The sequence below is a fragment of the Trichosurus vulpecula genome, chromosome 2 (assembly GCF_011100635.1).
Source record: "Trichosurus vulpecula isolate mTriVul1 chromosome 2, mTriVul1.pri, whole genome shotgun sequence".
Lineage (NCBI taxonomy): Eukaryota > Metazoa > Chordata > Mammalia > Diprotodontia > Phalangeridae > Trichosurus > Trichosurus vulpecula.
Genome location: NC_050574.1, coordinates 85,949,286 through 85,971,945, shown reverse-complemented (window position 1 = coordinate 85,971,945; position 22,660 = coordinate 85,949,286). Strand labels below are relative to the sequence as shown.

The following is a 22,660-nucleotide window of genomic DNA, read 5'->3' as shown; positions in this document are numbered from 1 at the left end:
TTATTAAAACCATCCTGAAGGAATTGGGCTCTTTCCCTTTCCCAAAGGACAGGCCCTAGGGACTGTTAAGGAGTTTTAAGGCTGAAGCAGTTCAGTGGTTTTTACAACAATAGAAAGCTTCTCTCCTCACACCTATTCAGAGGTCAGTAGAGTGATGTCAAGACAGACACAAGATTTTCTTTTGATATCAGTCTTGGTGAGTCAAACAACAGACTCCTGTTTTATTTTTTTTCCTAACCTTAGCAGTTTTATGTTTTTTCTTTAAAAATTATTGATTTTTGATCTTACGTTACTTTCATTTCTTAATATACCCTTGCTCTCCTGCTATCCAATGAATGATTCATTTTAACAGAGATAAAAAGAAGGAAAAAAAACTAGTTTGGCAAAACTAACAAACACATTGATTATAATAGTATATGCAATGCTTCACATTCATATACCCCCACCTCTGCAAAGAAGGATGTAAGTTGCATTTTCTCATCTCTTTACCCTGAAAATATTCTGAACCTGTTTCTATGTAGCCAGAGGGAGAGGAATGTGAATGTGAATGTGAATGCTGTGAAAGGATGGAAAAATTGGGAGGGGAAAGAGATCCAGAGTAAGGAGTGAATGGTGTAAGGGAGAAAGAAAGATTTTATTCAGATAGCAAATGGAAGGGGGCCAGAAGTTTGCTTGAACAATTGAATAAAAACAATCGATCATTACATTTAATTTGTTTTTACTTAAATGATTTATAGGGAAAATGTGAAAGCAGGAACAGGTGAACAGGTTTATCCCCTGTGAACCCAGAAGGGAAAACCCAAAACAGAAAAGGGAGACATTACAGAAAAGCAGATTAAAAAAAATCTCACCATAGGGGGTGAAAAAACTTCCTAATGAAGCTTTGCCTTTATGACTCAATGACTAGTTAGAAATATTGCAGAGGGGATTCCAATAGGTTATATTGTTTCATATATGGATTGTGAGCTGGAAGTTACCTAACAAAAGTCACTGAGTACACCCGCTACATTTTCTATAGGCAAAACTTGCTTTAATAAGGGAAAGTGACTTGTCAAAAATCATACAGGTAATAAGAAGTGGTAAGGAAGAAGCCAGGTGTTCTACCTCCAAATGCAGAAGCCATTCTTTTACATAAGTGGAATATTGAATCAAATGTTAATCTCTTCCAGTGCAAAGAATTTCAATTTTTTATATTTTTATTTTTATTTTCAAAGAAAAAACTTAAAAGCTTTTTTTTTCCTATTGTGAGTAACTAACTAAAATTGTTAAGAATGAAGTGAATCTGCAGAGTCAAATGTCACCGGAAAATTTCTTTTCTTCGGTGTGGAGAAAGAAACTGTTGTGAATTTTTAAAATTTTTCTATCATTTTTATTTAATATTTTAGTTTTCAACATTGATTTCCACAAGATTTTGAGTTAAAAATTTTCTCCCCATTTCTACCCTCCCCCCATTCCAAGATGGCATATATTCTGATTGCCTCATTCCCCAGTCTGCCCTCCCTTCTGTCATCCCATTCTGCCCCTCCCCATCCCCTTTCCCCTTACTTTCTTGTAGGGCAGGATAGATTTCTATGCCCCATTCTCTATATATCTTGTTTCACAGCTGCATGCAAAACCAACTTTTTTTTGAGAATCTGCTTTTAAAACCTTGAGTTCCAAATTCTCTCCCCTCTTCCCTTTCCACCCACCCTCCCTAGGAAGGCAAGCAACACAACATAGGTCACACATGTATCATTATGTAAAACACTTCCACAACACTCATGTGGTGAAAGGCTAACTATATTTCCTTCTATCCTATCTTGTCCCACTTTATTCAATTTTCTCCCTTGACCCTGTCCCTTTTCAAAAGTGTTTGCTTTTGATTACCTCCTTCCCCTATGTGCCCTCCCTTCTATCATCCGCCCTTTTTTATCCCCTTCCCCCTACTTTCCTGCCAGGTAAGAGTATATATTTTATTCCCTCCTCAAGTCAAATCTGATGAGAGCAAGATTCACTCATTCTCCCTCACCTGCCCCCTCTTCCCTTCCAACAGAACTGCTTTTTCTTGCCACTTTTGTGTTAGATAATTTACCTCATTCTATCTCTCCCTTTCTCCCTCTCTCACCCTTAAATTTATTTTATTTTTTAGATAAATATATATATATATATATATATATATATATATATATATATATATATGTATGTATGTATATTCCCTTCAACTACCCTAATACTGAGAAAAAGTTTCATGAATTACACACATCATCTTTCCATGTAGGAATGTAAACAAAACAGTTCAACTTTAGTAAATCCCTTATGAATTCTCTTTCTTGTTTACCTTTTCATACTTCTCTTGATTCTTGTATTTGAAAGTCAAATTTTCTATTTAGCTCTGGTCTTTTCATTGAGAAAGCTTGAAAGTCCTCTATTTTATTGAAAATCCATATTTTGCCTTGGAGCATGATACTCAATTTTGCTGGGTAGGTGATTCTTGGTTTTAATCCCAGCTCCTTTGACCTCTGGAATATCATATTCCGAGTCCGTCAGTCTGTTAATGTGGAAGCTGCTAGATCTTGGGATATTCTGATTGTGTTTCCACAATATTATCAAATTGTTTCTTTCTGGCTGTGTACAGTATTTTCTCCTTGACCTGGCAACTCTGGAATTTGGCTACAATGTTCCTAGGAGTTTTCTTTTTGGGATCTTTTTCAAGAGGCGATCAGTGGATTCTTTCAATTTCTATTTTATCCTCGGGCTCTAGAATATCAGGGCAGTTTTCTTTGACAATTTCTTGAAAGATGATATCTAGACTCTTTTTTTGATCATGGCTTTCAGGTAGTCCAATAACTTTTAAATGATCTCTCCTGGATCTATTCTACAGGTCAGTGGTTTTTCCAATAACTATAGGCAGGGGAAAATGTGACTAGATAATAGTACTCATTTTAAAAGAAAAAGGTCTCATTTTTTCTAGAGGAATACAAGTTCACTATAAGTCAATGTTATGGAATAAACACAAAAACTAATATTCAAATTTTAATTGGCTTAAAAGAATTATGAGGGAGGTGATAGGGTACCTGTATTCTATTCTGATGAAGTACAATTTGTAATATTGTGTTCAATTTTAGCTATCCCATGTAAGAATGGGCATTGGCATTGTATTGACATGGACACATTGGAGCACTTTCAGGAAATATTGACAAGAATTGAAGCCTTTTCAAGGTAGGTGGAGGAAATAGGATATCTAGTTTGGAGGGGGAAAAAAGAGACTTGGGGAAAACAGGATAACTGTCTTCAACTATTGGAAGCCTGTCCTACATGAGATGAATTTCGTAATGGGCAGAACTAGGCAGAATGGGTAGAGGTTCAACATTTGAATAATTTGGATCAATGTAAATACCAACTTCCTAGGAATTAGGCCTGTCCAAAGGGGAATGGTCTGACTTGGGAGGCAGTGAATTCAAGATCACTTGAGGCCTTTACTTGAATGCTACAGGACTATTTGTTAAGTATGTCGTAGAGCAGATTTCTTTTCAGGCAAATGTTTAATGAGATACTAATCCCTGAAGTCCTGTTAGATTCTGAAATTAATTTATTCTAAATGTATTAAAAAAAAACACAAAACTTTCCTATGTCTCTCTAGGAATGCAGAAGGATGAAGTGATAATATTTGAATTCTTTCCAGTGATTGAAAGTCCTTCTGCAAAGACTATAGCCATCTGCAACTATAAAAAGGATGCCCCATTCCAATGATACTCAATTCCATCCCCCCTTTTTCATATTACTAGGAATTCCAGGACTGGAAAATTTCCACATCTGGATTGGCTTCCCTTTTTGCATTGTATATCTTATTGCCCTCTTGGGAAATATCACTATATTGTTTGTGATACAGACTGAGAAGACACTTCACCAGCCCATGTTCTACTTTCTGGCCATGTTGGCCACCATTGACCAAGGCTTATCCACAACCACAATTCCTAAGATGCTGGGAATCTTTTGGTTCAGATTGAGGGAGATCAGCTTTGGGGCTTGTGTCACACAGATGTTCTTTATACATATCTTCACTGTGATGGAATCAGCTGTCCTGTCATCTATGGCCTATGATCGCTATGTGGCCATCTGCAATCCTTTGCATTACAGCACTGTCCTCACCAACAGGGTAGTGGCCTTGATGGGCATTGTGGTGGTGGTGAGGTCTTTCTTCACAGTGATCCCCTTTGTGTTCCTGATCCTTCGACTTCCTTTTTGTGGAAACCATGTCATTCCTCATACCTACTGTGAACACATGGGCATTGCTCGATTGGCCTGTGCTAGCATCAGAGTCAACATGGTCTATGGCCTATGTGCTATTGGGACTCTATTGTTGGACATTGTAGCTATAGCTCTATCCTATGTTCTGATTCTCCAAGCTGTCTTTCACCTCCCTTCCCAGGATGCCCGACTAAAAGCCCTGAGCACCTGTGGCTCCCATGTTTGCGTTATCTTGGCCTTTTATACTCCAGCCTTATTCTCTTTCATGACCCACCGCTTTGGCAGAAATGTCCCTCGTTACATCCATATCCTCCTGGCCAATCTCTATGTTGTTGTCCCACCCATGCTTAACCCTATCATCTATGGGGTTAGAACCAAGCAGATCCGGGAAAAGGTGTTAAAGATACTACTCACAAAATAAATCAGAATTGGAACTCCAATATTTTAATTTGCACGTTCCAGGGATCCTTAGAGAATATTCACAGGCTAAATTATAGTGATCATAGAAGCTGCTTCCAAAGAATAACCGCACTCTTCTGACATCTCTTTTTAAAGTCCGCTGATGATACAATTTTATAAAGAGCTAATTACCACATTCACCTGGACACCTGGACACCATGACAATTATCTCTAATACTATAAGACTAATTCTTCTGAGCTGATTATACATATTACAGATCCTGACACCTGGTCTAATGCCCCTGTCAGGTCAGGGAAGATATTGGTAGCCTTTTGAATGCAACAGTGAATTCAGAATAGTTCCTTCCTCACCCTTACTTTTTGAATAGTTTTTGAAAAATCCTTATTTTGGCTTCTCTCATTTACTCATGATGAGCACCTCAAATGTCAAAGCTGTTGGCCCATGACCCATTTTGACTCCAATTTCTAAATTCCTTTCATGCTTTCTGATTCCTTTATCTTATATTCTTTCACCTGTTATCTTTTTGCTCCACTAAAAAAACCCAGATAAACAGAAACTTGCCCTAATATGTGCAATTTTGCAGTCAACTTTGGTATCACTGATTCTCTTTTATGTCCAAACTTTTAGATCCTAAGAGCATCTAGTATTTTTTTTCCTTTATCCATTACAAAAAATTTTCATATGGGTGAGTAATTTGCAATCCTTGACATACTTTCCATTGGCACTTGATTTCTAAGTAATAAAGAAGATCTAGGAATCCTAATCCATTTCTGGGCTATTCTCCAGGCAAACATGTGTGGAATACATGACTAAAGAATAAATTGAGAAGGGAAGATAAGCATTTATATAGTTGCTACTATATGCCAGTCGCTGTGTTAAATGCTTTACTAATAAAAACTTATGTGATTCTCACAACAAACCTGTGATATAGATGCTGTTGTCACATGGTCCTGGGGTGAGAAAGAGCACTAGAGTGGTGGAGCTGGTGGCAGCTGTTAAAGGGAACCCTCCTTGCAGAACCAGGGCAGAAAAGAATGCTTGTGGTTGCTCACAGACCAGAGCACAGACATGGAGAGGAGTAAACACATCTCCTTTGATCATACCACTTTAGAAGAACTGAAAATTTATAGGTCCCTAGAAATATTTCTTTAAACAGCTGCACAAAAACCCTGAAACTTGGGGCAGTATACTCTCCACTTAACAGAGAGCCCAAAAGTCAAGTAATTGGTGGGGAAAATAAGCAAACAGGGAAAAAAATATCAGACTATAGAATCTTACTTTCGCGGTCAAAAGATATTTACTTATATCCTTGGTGACAAGTAAGATCAAAACAAAATCAGAAGAAGACAACAAAGTCAAAGCTCCTGCATCCAAAGCCTCCAAGAAAAATATGAATTAGCCTCAGGCCATGGAAGAGCTCAAAAAGGAATTTGAAAATCAAGTAAGAGAAGTAGAGGAAAAATTGGGAAGAGAAATGAGAGGGAGGCAAGAAAACCATGAAAAACTAGTCAGTAGCTTGCTAAAGGAAAACCAAAAAATGCTGAAGAAAATAACACCTTTAAAATTAGACTAATCCAAATGATAAAAGAGGTCCAAAAAGCCAATGAGGAGAAGAATGCCTTAAAAAGCAGAATTGGCCAAATGGAAAAGGAGGTCCAAAAGCTCACTGAAGAAAATAATTTCTTAAAATTCAGGATGGAGCAAATGGAAACTAATTACTTTATGATAAATCTGGAAATTATAAAACGAAACCAAAAGAATGAAAAAATAGAAGACAATGTGAAATATCTCATTGGAAAAGCAATTGATCTGGAAAATAGATCCAGGAGAGGTCATTTGAAAATTATTAGCCTATCTGAAAACCATAATCAAAAAAAGAGCCTAGACATCATCTTTCAAGAAATTATCTAGGAAAACTGCCCTAATATTCTAGAACCAGAAGGTAAAATATAAATGGAAGGAATCTACCAATCACCTCCTGAAAGAGATCTCAAAAGGAAAACTTCTAAGAATATTGTAGCCAAATTCCAGAGTTCCCAGGTCAAGGAGAAAATATCACAAGCAGCCAGAAAGAAACAGTTCAAGTATTGTGGAAACACAATCAGGATAACACAAGATTTAGCAGCTTCCACACTAAGAGATCGGGATGGCTTGGAATATGATATTCCAGAGGTCAAAGGAGGTAGGATTAAAACCAAGAATCACCTGCCCAGAAAAACTGTATATAATACTTCAGTGGAAAAAATGGAATTTCAATGAAATAGATTACTTTCCAGCTTTCTCAGTGAAAAGACCGGAGCTGAATAGAAAATTTGACTTTCAAACACAAGAATCAAGAGAAGCAGGAAGAGGTAAACAGGAAAGAGAAATAATAAAGGACTTTATAGGTTGAACTATTTACATTACCACAGGGAAAGATAATATTTGTAACTCATGAGACCTTTCTCTTAAGGTAGCTGGAGGGACTACATATATAAAGAGAGGGCACAGTGTGAGCTGAATATGAAGGGATAATATCTAAAAAAATTAAACTAAGTGTTGAGAGGAATGAACTGGGAGAAAGAGAAAGGGAGAGGTAGAATGTAGTAAATCATCTCACATTAAAGAAGCAAGAAAGAGCTTTTACAATGGAGGGGAAGAGGGGGAAGGTGAGAGGGAATAAGTGAGTCTTACTCTTATTAGATTTGGCTTAAGGACAGCATAACACATACACTGAATTGGGTATGGAAATTTATCTTACTCTACAGGAAAGCAGGAGGGAAGGGGATGAGAGGGGAGATAATAGGGACTGCAGATTGGGGGTGGGGGTAATCAGAAGCAAACACTTTTGTGGGGGGACAGGTCAAAGGAGAGGATAGAATAAATGGATTGTGGGACAGGATAGAGGGAAATATACTTAGTCTTTCACAACATGACTGTTATGGAAGAGTTTTGCATGACTGCACATGCATAACCTATATTGTATTGCTTGGCTTCTCAAGAAGGGTGGGTGGGAAGGAAGGAAGGGAGAGAATGTGGAACTCAAAGCTTTAAAAATGAATGTTAAACATTGTTTTTACATGCAACTGGGACATATGATATGCAGGCGATGGGGTATAGAAATCTATGTTGCCCTACATGAAAACAGAAGGGAAGGGGATAAAAAAATGGGGTGGGGGATAATATTAGGAAGGGAAGATTGGAGGAAGGGGTAATCAAAATGCAAGCTGTTTCGGGTATGGGGGGAGGGGAGAGATGGGGAGAAAATTTGGAATTCAAAATCTTGTGGAAGTGAATGTTGAAAACTGAAAATAATTTTTTTTTAAAACAGAAAACAAAATAAAAAGAATATTTATAGGAGCTGGGAGACAAAGATGTTTTTCTGGTCCTACAAATGAAGGAACTTAAAGAAATGCTAAGAGTAATTAAAACATCCACTTCCCTCAAAAAAAAAACCCTACTCCTGATTTCACAATTTCTGACTGTGGCAGCAGTTTCTGCACAGTATTACTTTTCTTTAAACAACTCTCATATTATTTTTGAGTCTAGCTCTCCTTTGCCTTTTTACTTTCATTCTTTTGCAATTTTTTTTTTGAAGAGGGAAGGCAGGGCAATTCAGGTTATGTGACTTGCCCAAGGTTACACAGATAGTAACTATGTCAAATATCTGAGTCCAGATTTGAACTCAGGTCCTCCTGACTCCAGAGCTGGTGCTCTATTCACTGCACCACCTAGAAGCCCCCTGAAATATTTCTTATATCCATTGTCTCCTTTCAGTGTCCCCTGACAAGACCCAATAAAGGTCCTCATTTGCACCCCCTCTATATAGTCAATAATTTTTTATTCAGTGCCAGCTATATTCCAGGCACTGTGACAAGCACTGGGCATATAAAGAAAAGCCAGAAGAAATCCCTGCTCTTAAGAAACTCATAGCTTAATTGGGGAGACAGCTTTGAAGTAAATATGTACAAACAAGCTATACATAAGATAAATTGTAGAAAATGAACAGAGGGAATGCACTATAAGGAGAAAAGGAAAGGAATTACTCTAAATTGTGAGATTTGTGATAAGATTTGAAGGAAGTAAGGAGATATCTGGGAGGAGAATGAGGAGAGACTAGTGTCATGAAAAGCTAGAAAGCTGGAAAATGGTGTTCATCCTGGTATTCATATCTAGAAAGTAGATATATCCAGGTAGAGAACATCCAGACAAGGGTTTTGTGCTTTCCTCTTCTGTCTTTTCCCTCCATTCAATCCTTCATGCTCCTGTCAGAATTATGTTTTTATTCATAGGTCTTGCCCCTTTAGGCCTTACAAATCTCTGTTTTGTGGCTCTTTAATGCTTTTATCATTTAGCACAGAGTATTATATGTATCTCTACCCCTATCTTATTCTCCTCATAAAGTATAGGTCCATGAGGATAAGGGTTTCCTTTTTTATTCTCCCCTGGAACTTACCATGCTCTCCTGAACTCACTGCAGTGCTTAATAAATGCATGTTGGATGAAGAAGTGAAGGATCCCTAAATTTCTGGCCAAATAGTCCCTCAGGCTTCATGAGTAAAAGACCCTGTCCCATTTTCACACACACCTATCCACACAGACACACACATGCACACAGACACACACACACAGACACAGACATACCTTTTTTACTTCATGTCACTGTCTCCTCCATCAGGTTCGATAAAATATTGTGCCTTTGCAGAACATTTCAAGTTTTATAAGAATTTTTATATTTAAGTCTTGTTCACAACCAAATATCAAGTTCTTTCAGGCTCTACTTGTCTCTATCCATCCTGAGAGTGAAGGAAGATCCCTCTGGAGCATGGGATGCTAGTCCCTGGCATGGGCTTGTCCTCACCTCTAACCTCTGAGACCACCAGCAGCACTTCTTTCAAGGACATGGCAGAATTAAAAGTCTTTAAGCTTTAGAGTTATGTTCTAGGTGGACATGTCATTGAGAGAAAACTGGAAATTAGGAAGTTATAGAAATTAAACTGGAAATTAAAAGGTAAGGTTGAGTAAAACTTTAGGAAACCCTATGGAATCTCAGAATAAGCAAGAAACTGGGCCTGGTGATGGGACAAAGATATAAGAAGAGGGTGGGGAATAGGAACATAGAGGTTTGTACCTGGAGAGGGAAGGAGACATTGTCAAGGTTAGCGGAGGAGTCTCAAAGTACACCAGACAAACAGAGGTTTAGCTCTTAATTAATTATGGTACTTGAAGTACAGGAAAGTTTTACAATAGGTATATCCATTAAGTTTTGGAATCATTCTACCCATTTTTATTAATCCACTGACAGAGCAAGGAAGCCACTCTTTTCCTTCTGATGGTCCAGTCTCTGCCTACCTAAACCATGCTCCTGTTTCCTGCCCACTGTTTCCCAAACCACCAAACTTTTGCTCATGAATTTAGATACTTATCTAATACAGGCTCATTTTCTGCAGCCTGGTAGCCTTATCTTCAGGCCATATCTCCCCTAGTTTTAGATGGGGTTGGTGTGCGGGTGGAGGGAAATAGTTTAACTATCTTTATTCCAGCTTACTCCTATCATCCTCCTGGCTTCAGGTCATAGGTCTGCCATAAGTGTGATTCAAGGTTAACTACTTCCTGCTGCCCTTGCCCTGCCTGAGGAACAGTATAAGTGGAGAGGTGGTTTACACAGATTCAACCATTGTCAATAGCCCCCTCTACCAAAGGTAGCTTGGAACTGCCCTATCCCTAAACTTGTCCAGTTGCTCCCTAGTGTCTGAAAATCTGCTTCAGTAAGCAAGGGATTAACCTCCTAGAGTAATGTTTGCTCTGGGCCTCATGGTCATGGTTCCTTTACTGAAATATCAGGTTTGGGGAGTCCCCTGGAAGAAGTTACCCACAGAAGAATATGACTTTAGAATAACATCTCTTTTTTTGAGACTTCTTTAACTGGGTTGTAACCTATAGCTGAGAAAGATATGGCAACCACACTGATACCAGGATTAGTGAGTCAGTCTTTAACTCACAGCCAGGGCTTTGGGCCCCCAGGAATCTCTCTCTAGGAGAGTGAACAGACAGAAGAGGTTGAGAAGAGCCAGAGGAACAATTTAGCCAAGGACAGGAATTGTTTCATTTGAAAGGTCCTGGTTTTGGTTATTTTTTTTTTCATTTTGAAATGATATACACAGACTCATCCAGCATTATTTAAAGAGTCATGCAATAAAGATTGATTATTTATGTCTTCTATACAAAAGAGATTGATTACTTACATAGGGCCTCCAGGATAAGGAAAGCATCTTCTGCTTCTTTTATTCCTCAATGTTAGAGGACATACAGTGATGTTCCCTTACACTCTGGTCCCCAGAATATAACCTTCAATGTTTTCAGAAGCCTCTCATTTGTTTTACCTGTGTTGATTCTGTGACCAGATCCATTTTCTTGGTCTCTGTTTTACCTGACTTAAACATACAATGTTTTTTATATTGTCAAAGTCTATTCCTTTAAAAAATCATATAATTCAATTCAATCCAACTCTCTAAAGATTTATTAAATACCTATAATGTGTAGGGCACTGTGCTAGGCTGTGTGAATGATAAATAGATAATGTAAGAAAGTACTATCTTCAAGGTGCCTATAGTCTAATTAAGGTGCACTGCATTTATAGAAATAAAAAAAATAGTTTAGTGAACATAAGAGGATAAACAAAGAGTTTTGAGGGTCCCAGAGAAGGAAGCAAACAATCCTTTTGGATAACTATAAAGACACTAATGATGTGGGGGAATCCAAAAATGAAGGCAAAAGGAGAAGAACTGATGGATCTCTAATCTCGTGGTGGCATAGAGGACACCAAGAGGTATCTATGTGAACTTCACCTAAAATAGAAAGAATCTCAGGAAGTGATTTCAGACACAAGTAGGCAGATGAACAACTGGAAAGTAGTGGTATCTAATTCAGCATATTCAAAACTCAGCTCATTTGTCCATTAGACTCGTTCCCAACTGTAAAGAACCAAGAAAGAACTCAACATTTCTTTGACTTTCTTTGCTGGGATGGTTTCTCAGAGTGTTAATTCCAGTTCTTGAACTGAATGCTCTCAGATCACAATTATCAGTAATCCTGGCCTTATACCACTTGATATTCAGTTCATTATTTTTCATTGGGTGGTGATTCTTCGTGTACCACTCCTTTGCTGAAGTTTGTATACATTTTGTGTCCTTAGGAGAGCAGATTTACCTTGTAGAGTGTTATACAGAGAATAATGCTGTACCTATGAATGAGAAGTACTGATGTTTAAAAAAATATCTTTGTGCTGAGTATCCTTAAAAGTAGTAAATAACATTCACGGAAAAATTTAGCCTTCTTTCTTCCTCTATTGAATTCTAGGCCGATCAGTGTCTATTAGGAGGTAATGTCTAGAATACATGAATTCAAACACTAATAATTAGTTAAAAGATCTCTTTCTCTGAGGTGACCTTGTAATGTTCTGTGACTTGAGGAATTCAGCACAAAATCACATAAATAAAGGACCATCTGTAGAAACTCATAATCTACAGCGAGTCTCACTTCACTTCCCCTTGGCTCTTATGCAAGATGCCCTCTATTACAGTTGTGAAATGACCATGTTTGCCTATCCCACTGCTTGTATTTTTATGCCATGCTTCATGTTAATAATTAAAAGGTTGCTGAGCAAAATATTTTCTGAGGTTACATTTTTCAAGCAAACTCATTAATTCTAACACTTTAATGACATAATATTTGCTGTGTCCTCAGTTCATATTTGTTCATGTTGCCCTTTTCCAAGCAAAGAAAAGAAAACATAAACTAGAGGGGTCTCCCTTTCCATGAGTCTCATCCACTCCTTGTATTGGAATGGATGCCCATCTTCCCCCTTCCCCTATTTGTTCATTTTTATTTGTGTTATTGTCCATTAATTTCCCTGTTTCTCAAGCCTTCTCTACACAAAGTCTCATTTCCTCCATGCCTGCAGAGAAGTCAAGCATGTTCACCCAGCTCCTGCTTCCATTTCCCCCTAGGCAATTCTCTGAGTTCTGGCCCTTCTGCTAAATTATCTCACCTGTTTCATATGGTTCATTTGGAGAAGAGTGGGGCTTATTGGCTCAGTAGTAGGCCCTCTCTCATCATTCCCTAGCCCTGAAGTCAGATCCCAAATGGGTCTACGATGGCTCCCTATCGGGAGGAGCATTTGTTGATTACTAAAACCTCCTAAGGAATTGGGATCTTTTGGTTTCCCAAAGGACAGACCCTAAGGAGGCTTCAGGAGTTTTAAGGCTGAAACCATTCAGTGGTTCTTACAATGGAATGCTTCTCTCCTCACACCTATTCAGAGGTCAGCAGAGTGATGTCAAGACAGACACAAGATTTCCTTTTGTTATCAGTCTTGGTGAGTCAAACAATGGATTTGTCGTTGTTGTTATTGTGGTTTTCCGATTTTTCTTTTTTTTTCTTTAAAAATGATTGATTTTTGATCTCACTTTACTTTCATTTCTAAATATACCTTTGCTTTCCTGGGCCAATAAATGGTTCATTTTAACACAGAATGAAAAGAAAACAAAACAGTTCAGCAAAACTAATCAGCACATTGATTATGATAAGTATATGCCATATTTCACACCCATAGACCCCCACCTCAGCAAAGAAGGGTGTGAGTTGCATTTTCTCATCTCTTTACCTTGAACATAGTTCTGATACTGTTTTTATATGGCCAGAGGGAGGGGAATAGTGCATGTGGTGAAAAGATTGAAAAATTTGTGGAGGAAAGGGGTCCAGACTAAGGAGTGAAAGGTGTTAGGAAGAAAGGTTTTCTTCAGACAGCAAATGGAAGGCGGGGCAGAAGTTTGCTTGAACATTGAATAAAAGCATTTATTTCTACTTAAATGATTTACAGGGAAAATATGAAAGCAAGAACAGGTGAACAGATTTATCCTCTGTGAACCCAGAAGGAAAAACCCAAAACTGAAGAGGGAGACACTACAGAAAGGCAGATTAAAAAAAAATCTCTCCTTTGACCCGGCAATACCATTGCTAGGGATGTATCCCAAAGTGATCATAAGAATGGGAAAATATTTATAGTAGCTCTTTTTGTGTTGGCCAATAACTAGAAATCTAGGGGATGCCCATCAATTGTGGAATGGCTGGATAAGTTGTGGTGTATGAATGTAATGCAGTGTAGGGCAATCCCAAGTGGTGGGGTTGTCTAACTAATATTATTGGGTCAAGCCCCCATTCCAGTGGACTCTATTGCTAAGCAATATAAGCTGTATAAGAAATGATTGAACAGGCAGACTTTAGAAAAATCTGGACTTATATGAACTGATGCTGAGCAAAGTGAGCAGAACCAGGAGAACACTGTACACATTAACAGCCACAGTGTATGATGACTGACTTTGTTAGATATAGTTCTTCTCAGCAACGCAACAACCTAAAACAATTCCAAAAGACTCATGATGGAAAATGCCATCCACATCCAGAAAAAGAAATATGAAGTCTGAATGCAGATTGTGTATGTAAAGGCTATATTGGATTGTATGCTGTCTTGGGAAGGGGGAGGGGAGAGAGGAGGGAAAATTTTAAAACTTATGGAAGTGAACGTTGAAAGCTAAAAATAAATAAATTGATGTATTTAAGAAAATCTCAGCATATGAAAAAATTCCTAATAAAGCTTTGCCTTTATGACTGTAAGACTAGTTAGGAAAGCTGAAGTGGTAATTCACATAAAATGTATAATTTCATATATGGATTGTAAGCTGGAAGTGACCTTAGAAAGTCACTGAGTTCAACCCCCACATATTCTATATACAAAATGTGTCTTAGTGAGGGAAAGTGACTTGTGGAAGATCACACAGGTAGTAACATGTGGAGCCAGGTGTTCTATCTCCAAATCCAGAAGTCATTATTTTACCTCATTCTGTTTCACCCAGAGTAGAATACTCGATCAAACATTAAGGTCTCTTCTGGCTCTAAGAATTTTAATTTTTTTATTGTTTTTATTTTTTCCAAAGAAAGAACTTAAGCATTCTTTGCCTTTGTGAGTAACTGACTAAAACTGTTACAGAATGAATTGAATCTGCAGAGTCAAATGTCTCTGAGAAATGTCTTTCCTCAGACATTGAGAAAGAAACTGTTCCCAATTCTTTGCCCAATGGTTTACACCTATTTCCTCTACCTCTCCTCCTCTATTTCTTTGTTTCTCTGACTTTCTTGATATCCCTAGGGCAATCCCAAGTGGTGGGGTTGTCTAACTAATATTATTGGGTCAAGCCCCCATTCCAGTGGACTCTATTGCTAAGCACCAGTGATAAGTGATCCACTTTCACTTACTTAATCAATATTAATTAACATTATTAGCTTCAACAAAGTGATATTTACAAAGAAAATTTAGCAAGAGCCAAAGTAATGATTCCTCAAATTCCTGAATGCACACTTTTCACTATACCATCTCAGGCCTTGCAGAGATTAGGATGAGATTTAATATAGTTTCTACATAATGTTCATCTCTCCAATTAAACTTCCAAATGCAGCATGCTTAGTGGATGAGTATGCGTCCCTGCTCCTGCTAGACCACATCAAGTAACAGGTTAATATATCTTTGTTTTTCACTGCCTGGCATCTGGTAGATCCTGGAATGGATTCCAGCTCCTGGATTTCTAGGTGGCTTATTTTCCTAACCTTTTGCAATTCACAAGGATATCACAATCCCCGATATACTCTGAAAAGATGAAAAATAGAGCCACAACAGAGACATAGATAACAGTATGGCAATGAGTTCTGAGCTTCATACTAGTACTAGTGAGAAAGGATCTGAAAGCATCAAAATTCTAAGAAGCTTGTGTTGTTCATGTACAACAAACACAAAATCATCTTTGAATGTTTTGTGCATTTTTTCATACCTTCGGATTATTTCTCCCAGTTCTGTTTTTTGAGATGATGTAGTTATTCTTCTTTCTATATGGCATCCCTTAAAATACTGGAAAACTACATTCATCCTCTAAATCTTATCTTCTTTAAGTCAAATATTAATACTTCATTAAACTAACATTTTTTGACTCTTCGAAATTATTTTCTTCCTCCTGCAGGCACAGTATAATTTCAGCACTGTTTTTAAAATATGGTGCCCAGGATTGAGCACAATATTCAAGATGTGGCCTGGCATAGTGCACCATGAGTAAAACTTCTCTCGTTCTATTCTTTAGGCTTCTGTTTCCTGACGGTGGCCGTTCCTACATGGAGGATAGAGACTTGGGGGAGCAGAATTTTCCTATGATCTGCTGGACAGGTGATTTTTACTGAGATTTCCAAATATACAGGTCTTTCTGCCTTTTGATTTTTGAAGGGACTTACTGGGAAAACCTGATTAAGCCATACGACCTGCTACAGTATTTGTTATCTTGTTTTGTCTCATGTAAATGGATGATGTGTTTGGGTTATTATAGGGTTGTGACCTCATGTGAGCTGCTCTTTTCCCACTCACCTCTGTTCCCTTCCCTCTGGTACACTACTAGTTTGATGAGTTAGATTGATTATGGTAATGGCTAGCTAAGAAGGCACTCCCATCTAACTCAAAACTATTATCCCTTCCATGTGACATTGTGGCAAAACAGATCTAATGTTGTTATTTTCATGGTGGTATAGGCTACTGAACCTGATGAGGACTTAATAACATTTGTTGACTATTAAATTGAATGGAGGTCTCTGAATGTTCCTGGTAAATTCTTGTTCAATATGTTTTATCAGTGAAATAAATGCGTATGTCAGGCACAAAATGACTCAGAATTGAAAGGCTAATTATCACACTGAATGATTGCCAAGTTCCAAAAGGAATTTAAGATAAAAAATGACACAAATATTAAATGATAAAATTAAATATTTATAAATATTTATGTAAATATATTTATAAAGGTCTCATGTTAGTGCTAAAAAAAAACCCTACAACTACAGGTAGGGAAAATGTGACTACTAAAAAAATCTTATTTTTTTCTAGTGGAATACCAGTTCACTATAAGTCAATATTGTGGAATAGACACCAAAAATAATATTCAACTTTAAAATGATTTAATAGAAATATGAGGGAAGTGATAGTGTACCTGTACTCCACTCTGGTGAAGCAATATTGTGTTCAATTTTAGGTGTCACATGTAAGAATGGATATTGGCATTGCATTGACTTGGATATCCTAGAACGCCTTCAGGAAATATTGACAAGAATTGAAGACTTTCGTAGATAAATGGAAGAAAAAGGATATTTAATTTGGAGAGAAAAAAAGACAAGGACAACATGATAATTGCCTTCAACTGTTGGATTCCTGTTCTACACAAGAAGAATTTCTAAAGAGCAGAATTGGTAGAGGTTCAAGATTTGAATAATTTGGATCAATGTAACTATCAGCTTTGTAAGAATTAGGCCTATCTGAAAGGGGAATGGCATGTTTTGGGAGGCAGTGAGTTCAAGATCACTTGGGGACTTTACTTGGATGCTACATGACTACTTGTTAAGTAAGTTATAGAACAGATTTCCATTTAGGCAAATGTTTAATGAGATTCTAATCTCTGAAGTCCTGTTAGATTCTGAGATTATTTTACTCTAAAAGTATTACCAAAGCAAACAAACTTTCCAATATCTCTCTAGGAATACAGAAGTATGAAGTGATAACATGTGAATCCTATCCAGTGTTTGAAAGTCTGTCTGCAATGACCATAGATAGCCATCTGCAAAGACAAAAAGGATGCCCCATTCCAACGATACTCAATTCCATCCCCCCTTTTTCATATTACTAGGAATTCCAGGACTAGAAAACTTCCACATCTGGATTGGCTTCCCTTTTTGCATTGTATATCTTATTGCCCTCTTGGGAAATATCACTATGTTGTTTGTGATACAGACAGAGAAGACACTTCACCAGCCCATGTTCTACTTTCTGGCCATGTTGGCCACCATTGACCAAGGCTTATCCACAACCACAATTCCTAAGATGCTGGGAATCTTTTGGTTCAGATTGAGGGAGATCAGCTTTGGGGCTTGTGTCACACAGATGTTCTTTATCCATATGTTGACTGGAATGGAATCAGCTTTGTTATCATCTATGGCTTATGATCGCTATGTGGCCATCTGCAATCCTTTGCATTACAGCACTGTCCTCACCAACAGGGTGGTAGTCTTGATGGGCATTGTGGTGGTGGTGAGGTCTTTCTTCACAGTGATCCCCTTTGTGTTCCTGATCCTTCGACTTCCTTTTTGTGGAAACCATGTCATTCCTCATACCTACTGTGAACACATGGGCATTGCTCGATTGGCCTGTGCTAGCATCAGAGTCAACATGGTCTATGGCCTATGTGCTATTGGGACTCTATTGTTGGACATTGTAGCTATAGCTCTATCCTATATTCTGATTCTCCAAGCTGTCTTTCACCTCCCTTCCCAGGATGCCCGACTAAAAGCCCTGAGCACCTGTGGCTCCCATGTTTGTGTTATCCTGGCCTTTTATACTCCAGCCTTATTCTCTTTCATGACCCACCGCTTTGGCAGGAATGTCCCTCGTTATATCCATATCCTCCTGGCCAATCTCTATGTTGTTGTCCCACCCATGCTTAACCCTGTAATCTATGGGGTTAGGACAAAACAGATCCGGGAAAAGGTGTTAAAGATGATACTCAAGAAATAAATCAAATTGGAACTCCAATATTTTAATTTGCACTTTCAAGGGATCCTTAGGGAATATTCACAGGCTAAACATAATGATCATATCAGGAGATGTCTCTTCCTAAGAATAATAACCCCACTCTTCTTCTGACTTCCTTTTATAAAAAACCTCCTTTAAAATCCTTAAAATTATAAGGGGCTAATTACCACATCTGCCTAGCCACCAGAGCACCATCGCAATTAACTCTAATACTATAAGACCAATCTTCTGAGCTAACTGTCTGTATTGTGGACCCTGACATCTGGTCTGATGCCCCTGTCAGGGAAGATCTTGGTAGCCTTTTGAATGAAACTGTGAATTTAGAATAGCTCCTTCCTTACCCTCACTTGTGAGTAGTTTTTGAAAAATCCTTATTTTGGCTCCTCTCAATTACTTGTGATGAACGCTCAAATGTCAAAGTATTGACACATGACCCCTTTCACTTTGATTTCTAAATTCCTTTCATGCCTTGTCTGGTTCCTTCACATTATATTCTTTCACCTACTATCTTTTAGCTCCACTAAAAAAGAAACAAAAACAAATAAATAAAAACTTGCCCTAACATGTGCAATTTTGTAGATTATTTTGGTGCCTTTGATTCTCTTTCATATCCAACCATTTAGATGCAAACAGCATCTAGTATTTTTTTCCCCTTCTCCATCAGGAAAAATTCCATATGGATGATTAATTTGCTGTCTTTGATGTCTTTTCCATTATCATTTACTTCTAAGTAATAGTGAAGGTCTAGGACTCCTGTTTCTGATATATTCTCCAGTTAAACATGTGTGGAATACATGATTAAAGAATAAATTGAGGAAGGAAAATACATATTATATAGTGCCTACCACTGTAAGTGCATTACCAATAAAATCTTATTTGATTCTCACAACAACCCTGAGATAGGTGCTGTTATCACAATTTTACAGGTGAAGAAACTGAGGCAAATAAAGGTTAAGTAATTTGCCCAGGGTCAAACAGCTAAAAAATATCTGGGGTTAGATTTGAACTCATGTCTCCCTGATTCCTGACCTAGAACTCTATTTACTTTGCCACCTAGCTGCCCATATGAGAAGAAACAGTAGACACTCATGTTATTTAAAGCAGTAAAACCAGTTCGGAGACCCAATAAAGGGATATTAGACAGCATGTTAGACCATAAATCAATGAACACCAATGAAAGAGTAGTTGAAACTGAGATAGTTGTCCTTTAGAGAAGAAGAAAGGTATGGAGGAGGAAGAAAGTGAAAAAAAAGTAAGCAATGAGTGAGCGGGAAAGGCAGTGTGGATGATAGAGGATGTCTGTTTAGGGGATAGGAAAACTTAGTAGACTCATATACCACTGTATAGGTGGGGGGAATGTTTCTGTGTAGATAGAAAGCCTTTCCATGACACTAAATAGAAATGACTCTTGGGCTGTGGCTCTAGCAGTACAGAAAAATGCTCTATTGGACAGGTCCATGAAGTCCAAATCACAAAATCACAGAACCTGAGTTAAATGATGCCTCAGATGCCACCTTGCCTAAAACTACAACTAGACAGGAAGCCTAACCATTTAACCTCCACTTAAAGGTCTCCACAGAGGGGGACCCCACTTCCTCCTCCTTTATATTACATAGATATAATTATTGAGAGTTATAATTATTTCTTCACATTGAGCTGAAATATTGTTCTCTGCAACTTCTAACCATGGCTCCTAGTTCTGCCCTTGTGATGATGGGATCATTGGATCCTAAATTTAATGGATAAAGGAACCTTAGAGGTCATAAATCCCAACCACTTCATTTCACAGATGAAGCAAATGAGGGTCAGGGATATTAAGTGTGACTAGAGCCACGTGGCAAGTAATTATTTAAACCAGGATTCAAATTCAGAACTTCCTAACTCCACATCTAATTTTTTTTTTTTGCTTTTTTGGCAGGGCAGTTGGGGTTAAGTGACTTGCTCAAGGTCACACAGCTAGTAAGTGTGTGTCAAGTGTCTGAGGCCGGGTTTGAACTCAGGTCCTCCTGACTCCATCTAACTCCACATCTAATAATAGAAGGATAATGGAGATAATCAACAGAGGGAAGACACTGGAAGTAAGAGGAATCGGGAAAGGCTTTCCTTAGAAAATTTGATTTTAGCTTAGACTTGAAGGAAGCTAAGTAATGAAAGAGGTGGAGATGAGGAGGCAGAGTGTTCCATGCATGACTGACAAAAACAATGCCTGCATTTAGAAGTAAAAGGTGTGAATAATAATGATGAGAAGGCAAGGGGAGGGAACTCGTTATGAATGGCTTTAAACACCCAAGAGAGGATTTTGGTTTTGATCCTGCTGGTGATAGTGAGTCACTGGATCTTACTGAGTAGAGGAGTGACAAGTTCAGACCTGACCTTTAGGAAGATCACCTTGATAGTTGATTAGATGAACTGAAGTAGGGAGAGACTTCTGGTGGTTAGACCAATCAGCAGATTGTGACAACATTCCTAGTATGAGGTGATGAGGGACTATACCAAGATGGTGATAATGTGAGAGAAGAAATGGAGGCATATGTGAGAGATGTGTTACAAAGATAAAATCTGTAGGCCTTGGCAGCACATTGGATGTGGGGTGATGAGAGATAGTGATGTTTTGAGGATGATACCAGGTTGAGAGCCTGGGTGACTAGGACAATAATATTTCCTTCACCAGCACAGTGAAGTTAGAAAGAGTATAGAAATGTTAGACCATAAAGCCATGAACACCAACGAAAGAGAAGTTGAAACTGAGATAGTCGTCCTTTAGAGAAGAAACTAGGGGTTTCTGAACAGATAGGAAGTCCAAGAAGAAAAGTATAGAGAAGGAAGAAAGTGAAAAAAAAGTAAGCAATGGGTGAGCGGGAAAGGCAGTGTGGATGATAAAGGATGTCTGTTTAGGGGATAGGAAAATTTAGTAGACTCATATACTACTGTATGGGGGGGGGGGGATGTTTCTGTGTAGATAGGAAGCCTTTCCATGACACTAAATAGAAATGGCTCTTGGATAAAGAGTTCGGTTTTGAACAAGTTGAATTTTAGATATCTGAAGATCATCAAGTTCAAGATGCCCAATAGCCTACTTGAGATGTAAGACTAGAGGTCAGCAGAGAGTTAAGGACTGAATATGTAGATATGAGAATCATCAGTATAGAGATACTAATTGAATCTCTGGGCACTGATGAGTAACTTAAGTAATAATAATACAGAAAGAGAAGTGGACCCAGGGCAGAGGCCTGCAGGTAACCCAATGTTAGTGTCTGTGACTGCAATGAAGATGTAGCAAAGGAAACTGCCAAAGAAGAATAAGATAGATAGGTGGAGAACCGGGAGATAATACATTCATGAAAACAAGAAGGAAAGGGTGATAGAAGGTGTCAAAAATTACAAAGGTAAGAAGGATGAAGATTGATGAAAGACCATTGTACTGGACAATCAAGAGATCTTTAATAACTTTGGAGAGAGTATTTTCTAGACACTTGAAACTCAAAAATGATTAAGTATTCATACTTCATATTTCATCACTTTTTTCTATATCTTTTTAATAAAAGTTCCTTAGCATTACAAAGACTTTTCAAATGAAAAGAGAAATAAATAATACTTATGTGTCTACTTGTAACAAACAAATGTACAAAATGATACATGACTTTAACCATGTCATGCTTTTATTGTAAATGAAAGGAAATGCTCCTACATTTCTATTGGGTCATTTCTTTGCCCACATTAATTTTTTCCCCTTGGAGTATTAGTGTAATCCCTCAAATTAACAACAAATGATTTTATAGAATAAAATAAAATTTTATTTTTTCATGTAGGTTCCCTTAAGAGATGATTCAGTGAAAATAAAACTTTTGTGATACTTCCTAACCTCACTCGACAATGTAAGGTATGATTGAATTTTTTTTTCACAGAGCTTATATGAAAATATGATTTGAAGCCATACTGGTGGAGGCCGTTGTGGAGTTTAGCCACTTGAAAATCAGCATATCTAAAAGGCAAACTCTTTGTTAGACCGGGTGTCAATCTTCTATCATTGACATCCCCGGTTTTTATCTCCAAACTCATGTTTTGTCACATCTCTTTAGCAATTGAAAGGGATCCCTTTCTCGTGCTCTCTAATGCAGACAAATGGAAAGGATAAAGAATGAAGTATGTAGATGAGAAGGGGAGGGGGATTAAAATGTGAGGTGAAAAAGATGTAATCTAGGTGTGGGGTTTAGTGAACTTCAAAATGCTGACCAACGGGGTTGGAGGCACAAAATTCGAATCTGGAGGAAATAAAAGAGCTTTGTATCTAACTTGAGGTGTGTATCAAATGTGACACGAAATAAAATCTTTTTTTCTAAATTCACACACGGCCAGGTAAAATT

At 37.9% G+C, this 22,660-nt stretch overlaps 2 protein-coding genes across 2 annotated transcripts; both read left to right on the top strand.

Annotated features, from left to right (window-relative positions):
* Positions 1–3,712: 3,712 nt before the first annotated feature.
* On the top strand, positions 3,713–4,648 carry LOC118838031 (olfactory receptor 52E2-like). Its single transcript, XM_036745235.1, has one exon. It carries the CDS (start codon positions 3,713–3,715, stop codon positions 4,646–4,648), a length of 936 nt encoding a protein of 311 aa, XP_036601130.1.
* A 12,694-nt stretch (positions 4,649–17,342) lies between these two features.
* Positions 17,343–22,438, top strand: LOC118838211 (olfactory receptor 52E2-like). Its single transcript, XM_036745442.1, has 2 exons — positions 17,343–18,262; positions 22,405–22,438. Exons 1-2 carry the CDS (start codon positions 17,343–17,345, stop codon positions 22,436–22,438), a joined length of 954 nt encoding a protein of 317 aa, XP_036601337.1.
* The last annotated feature ends 222 nt before the right edge of the window (positions 22,439–22,660 follow it).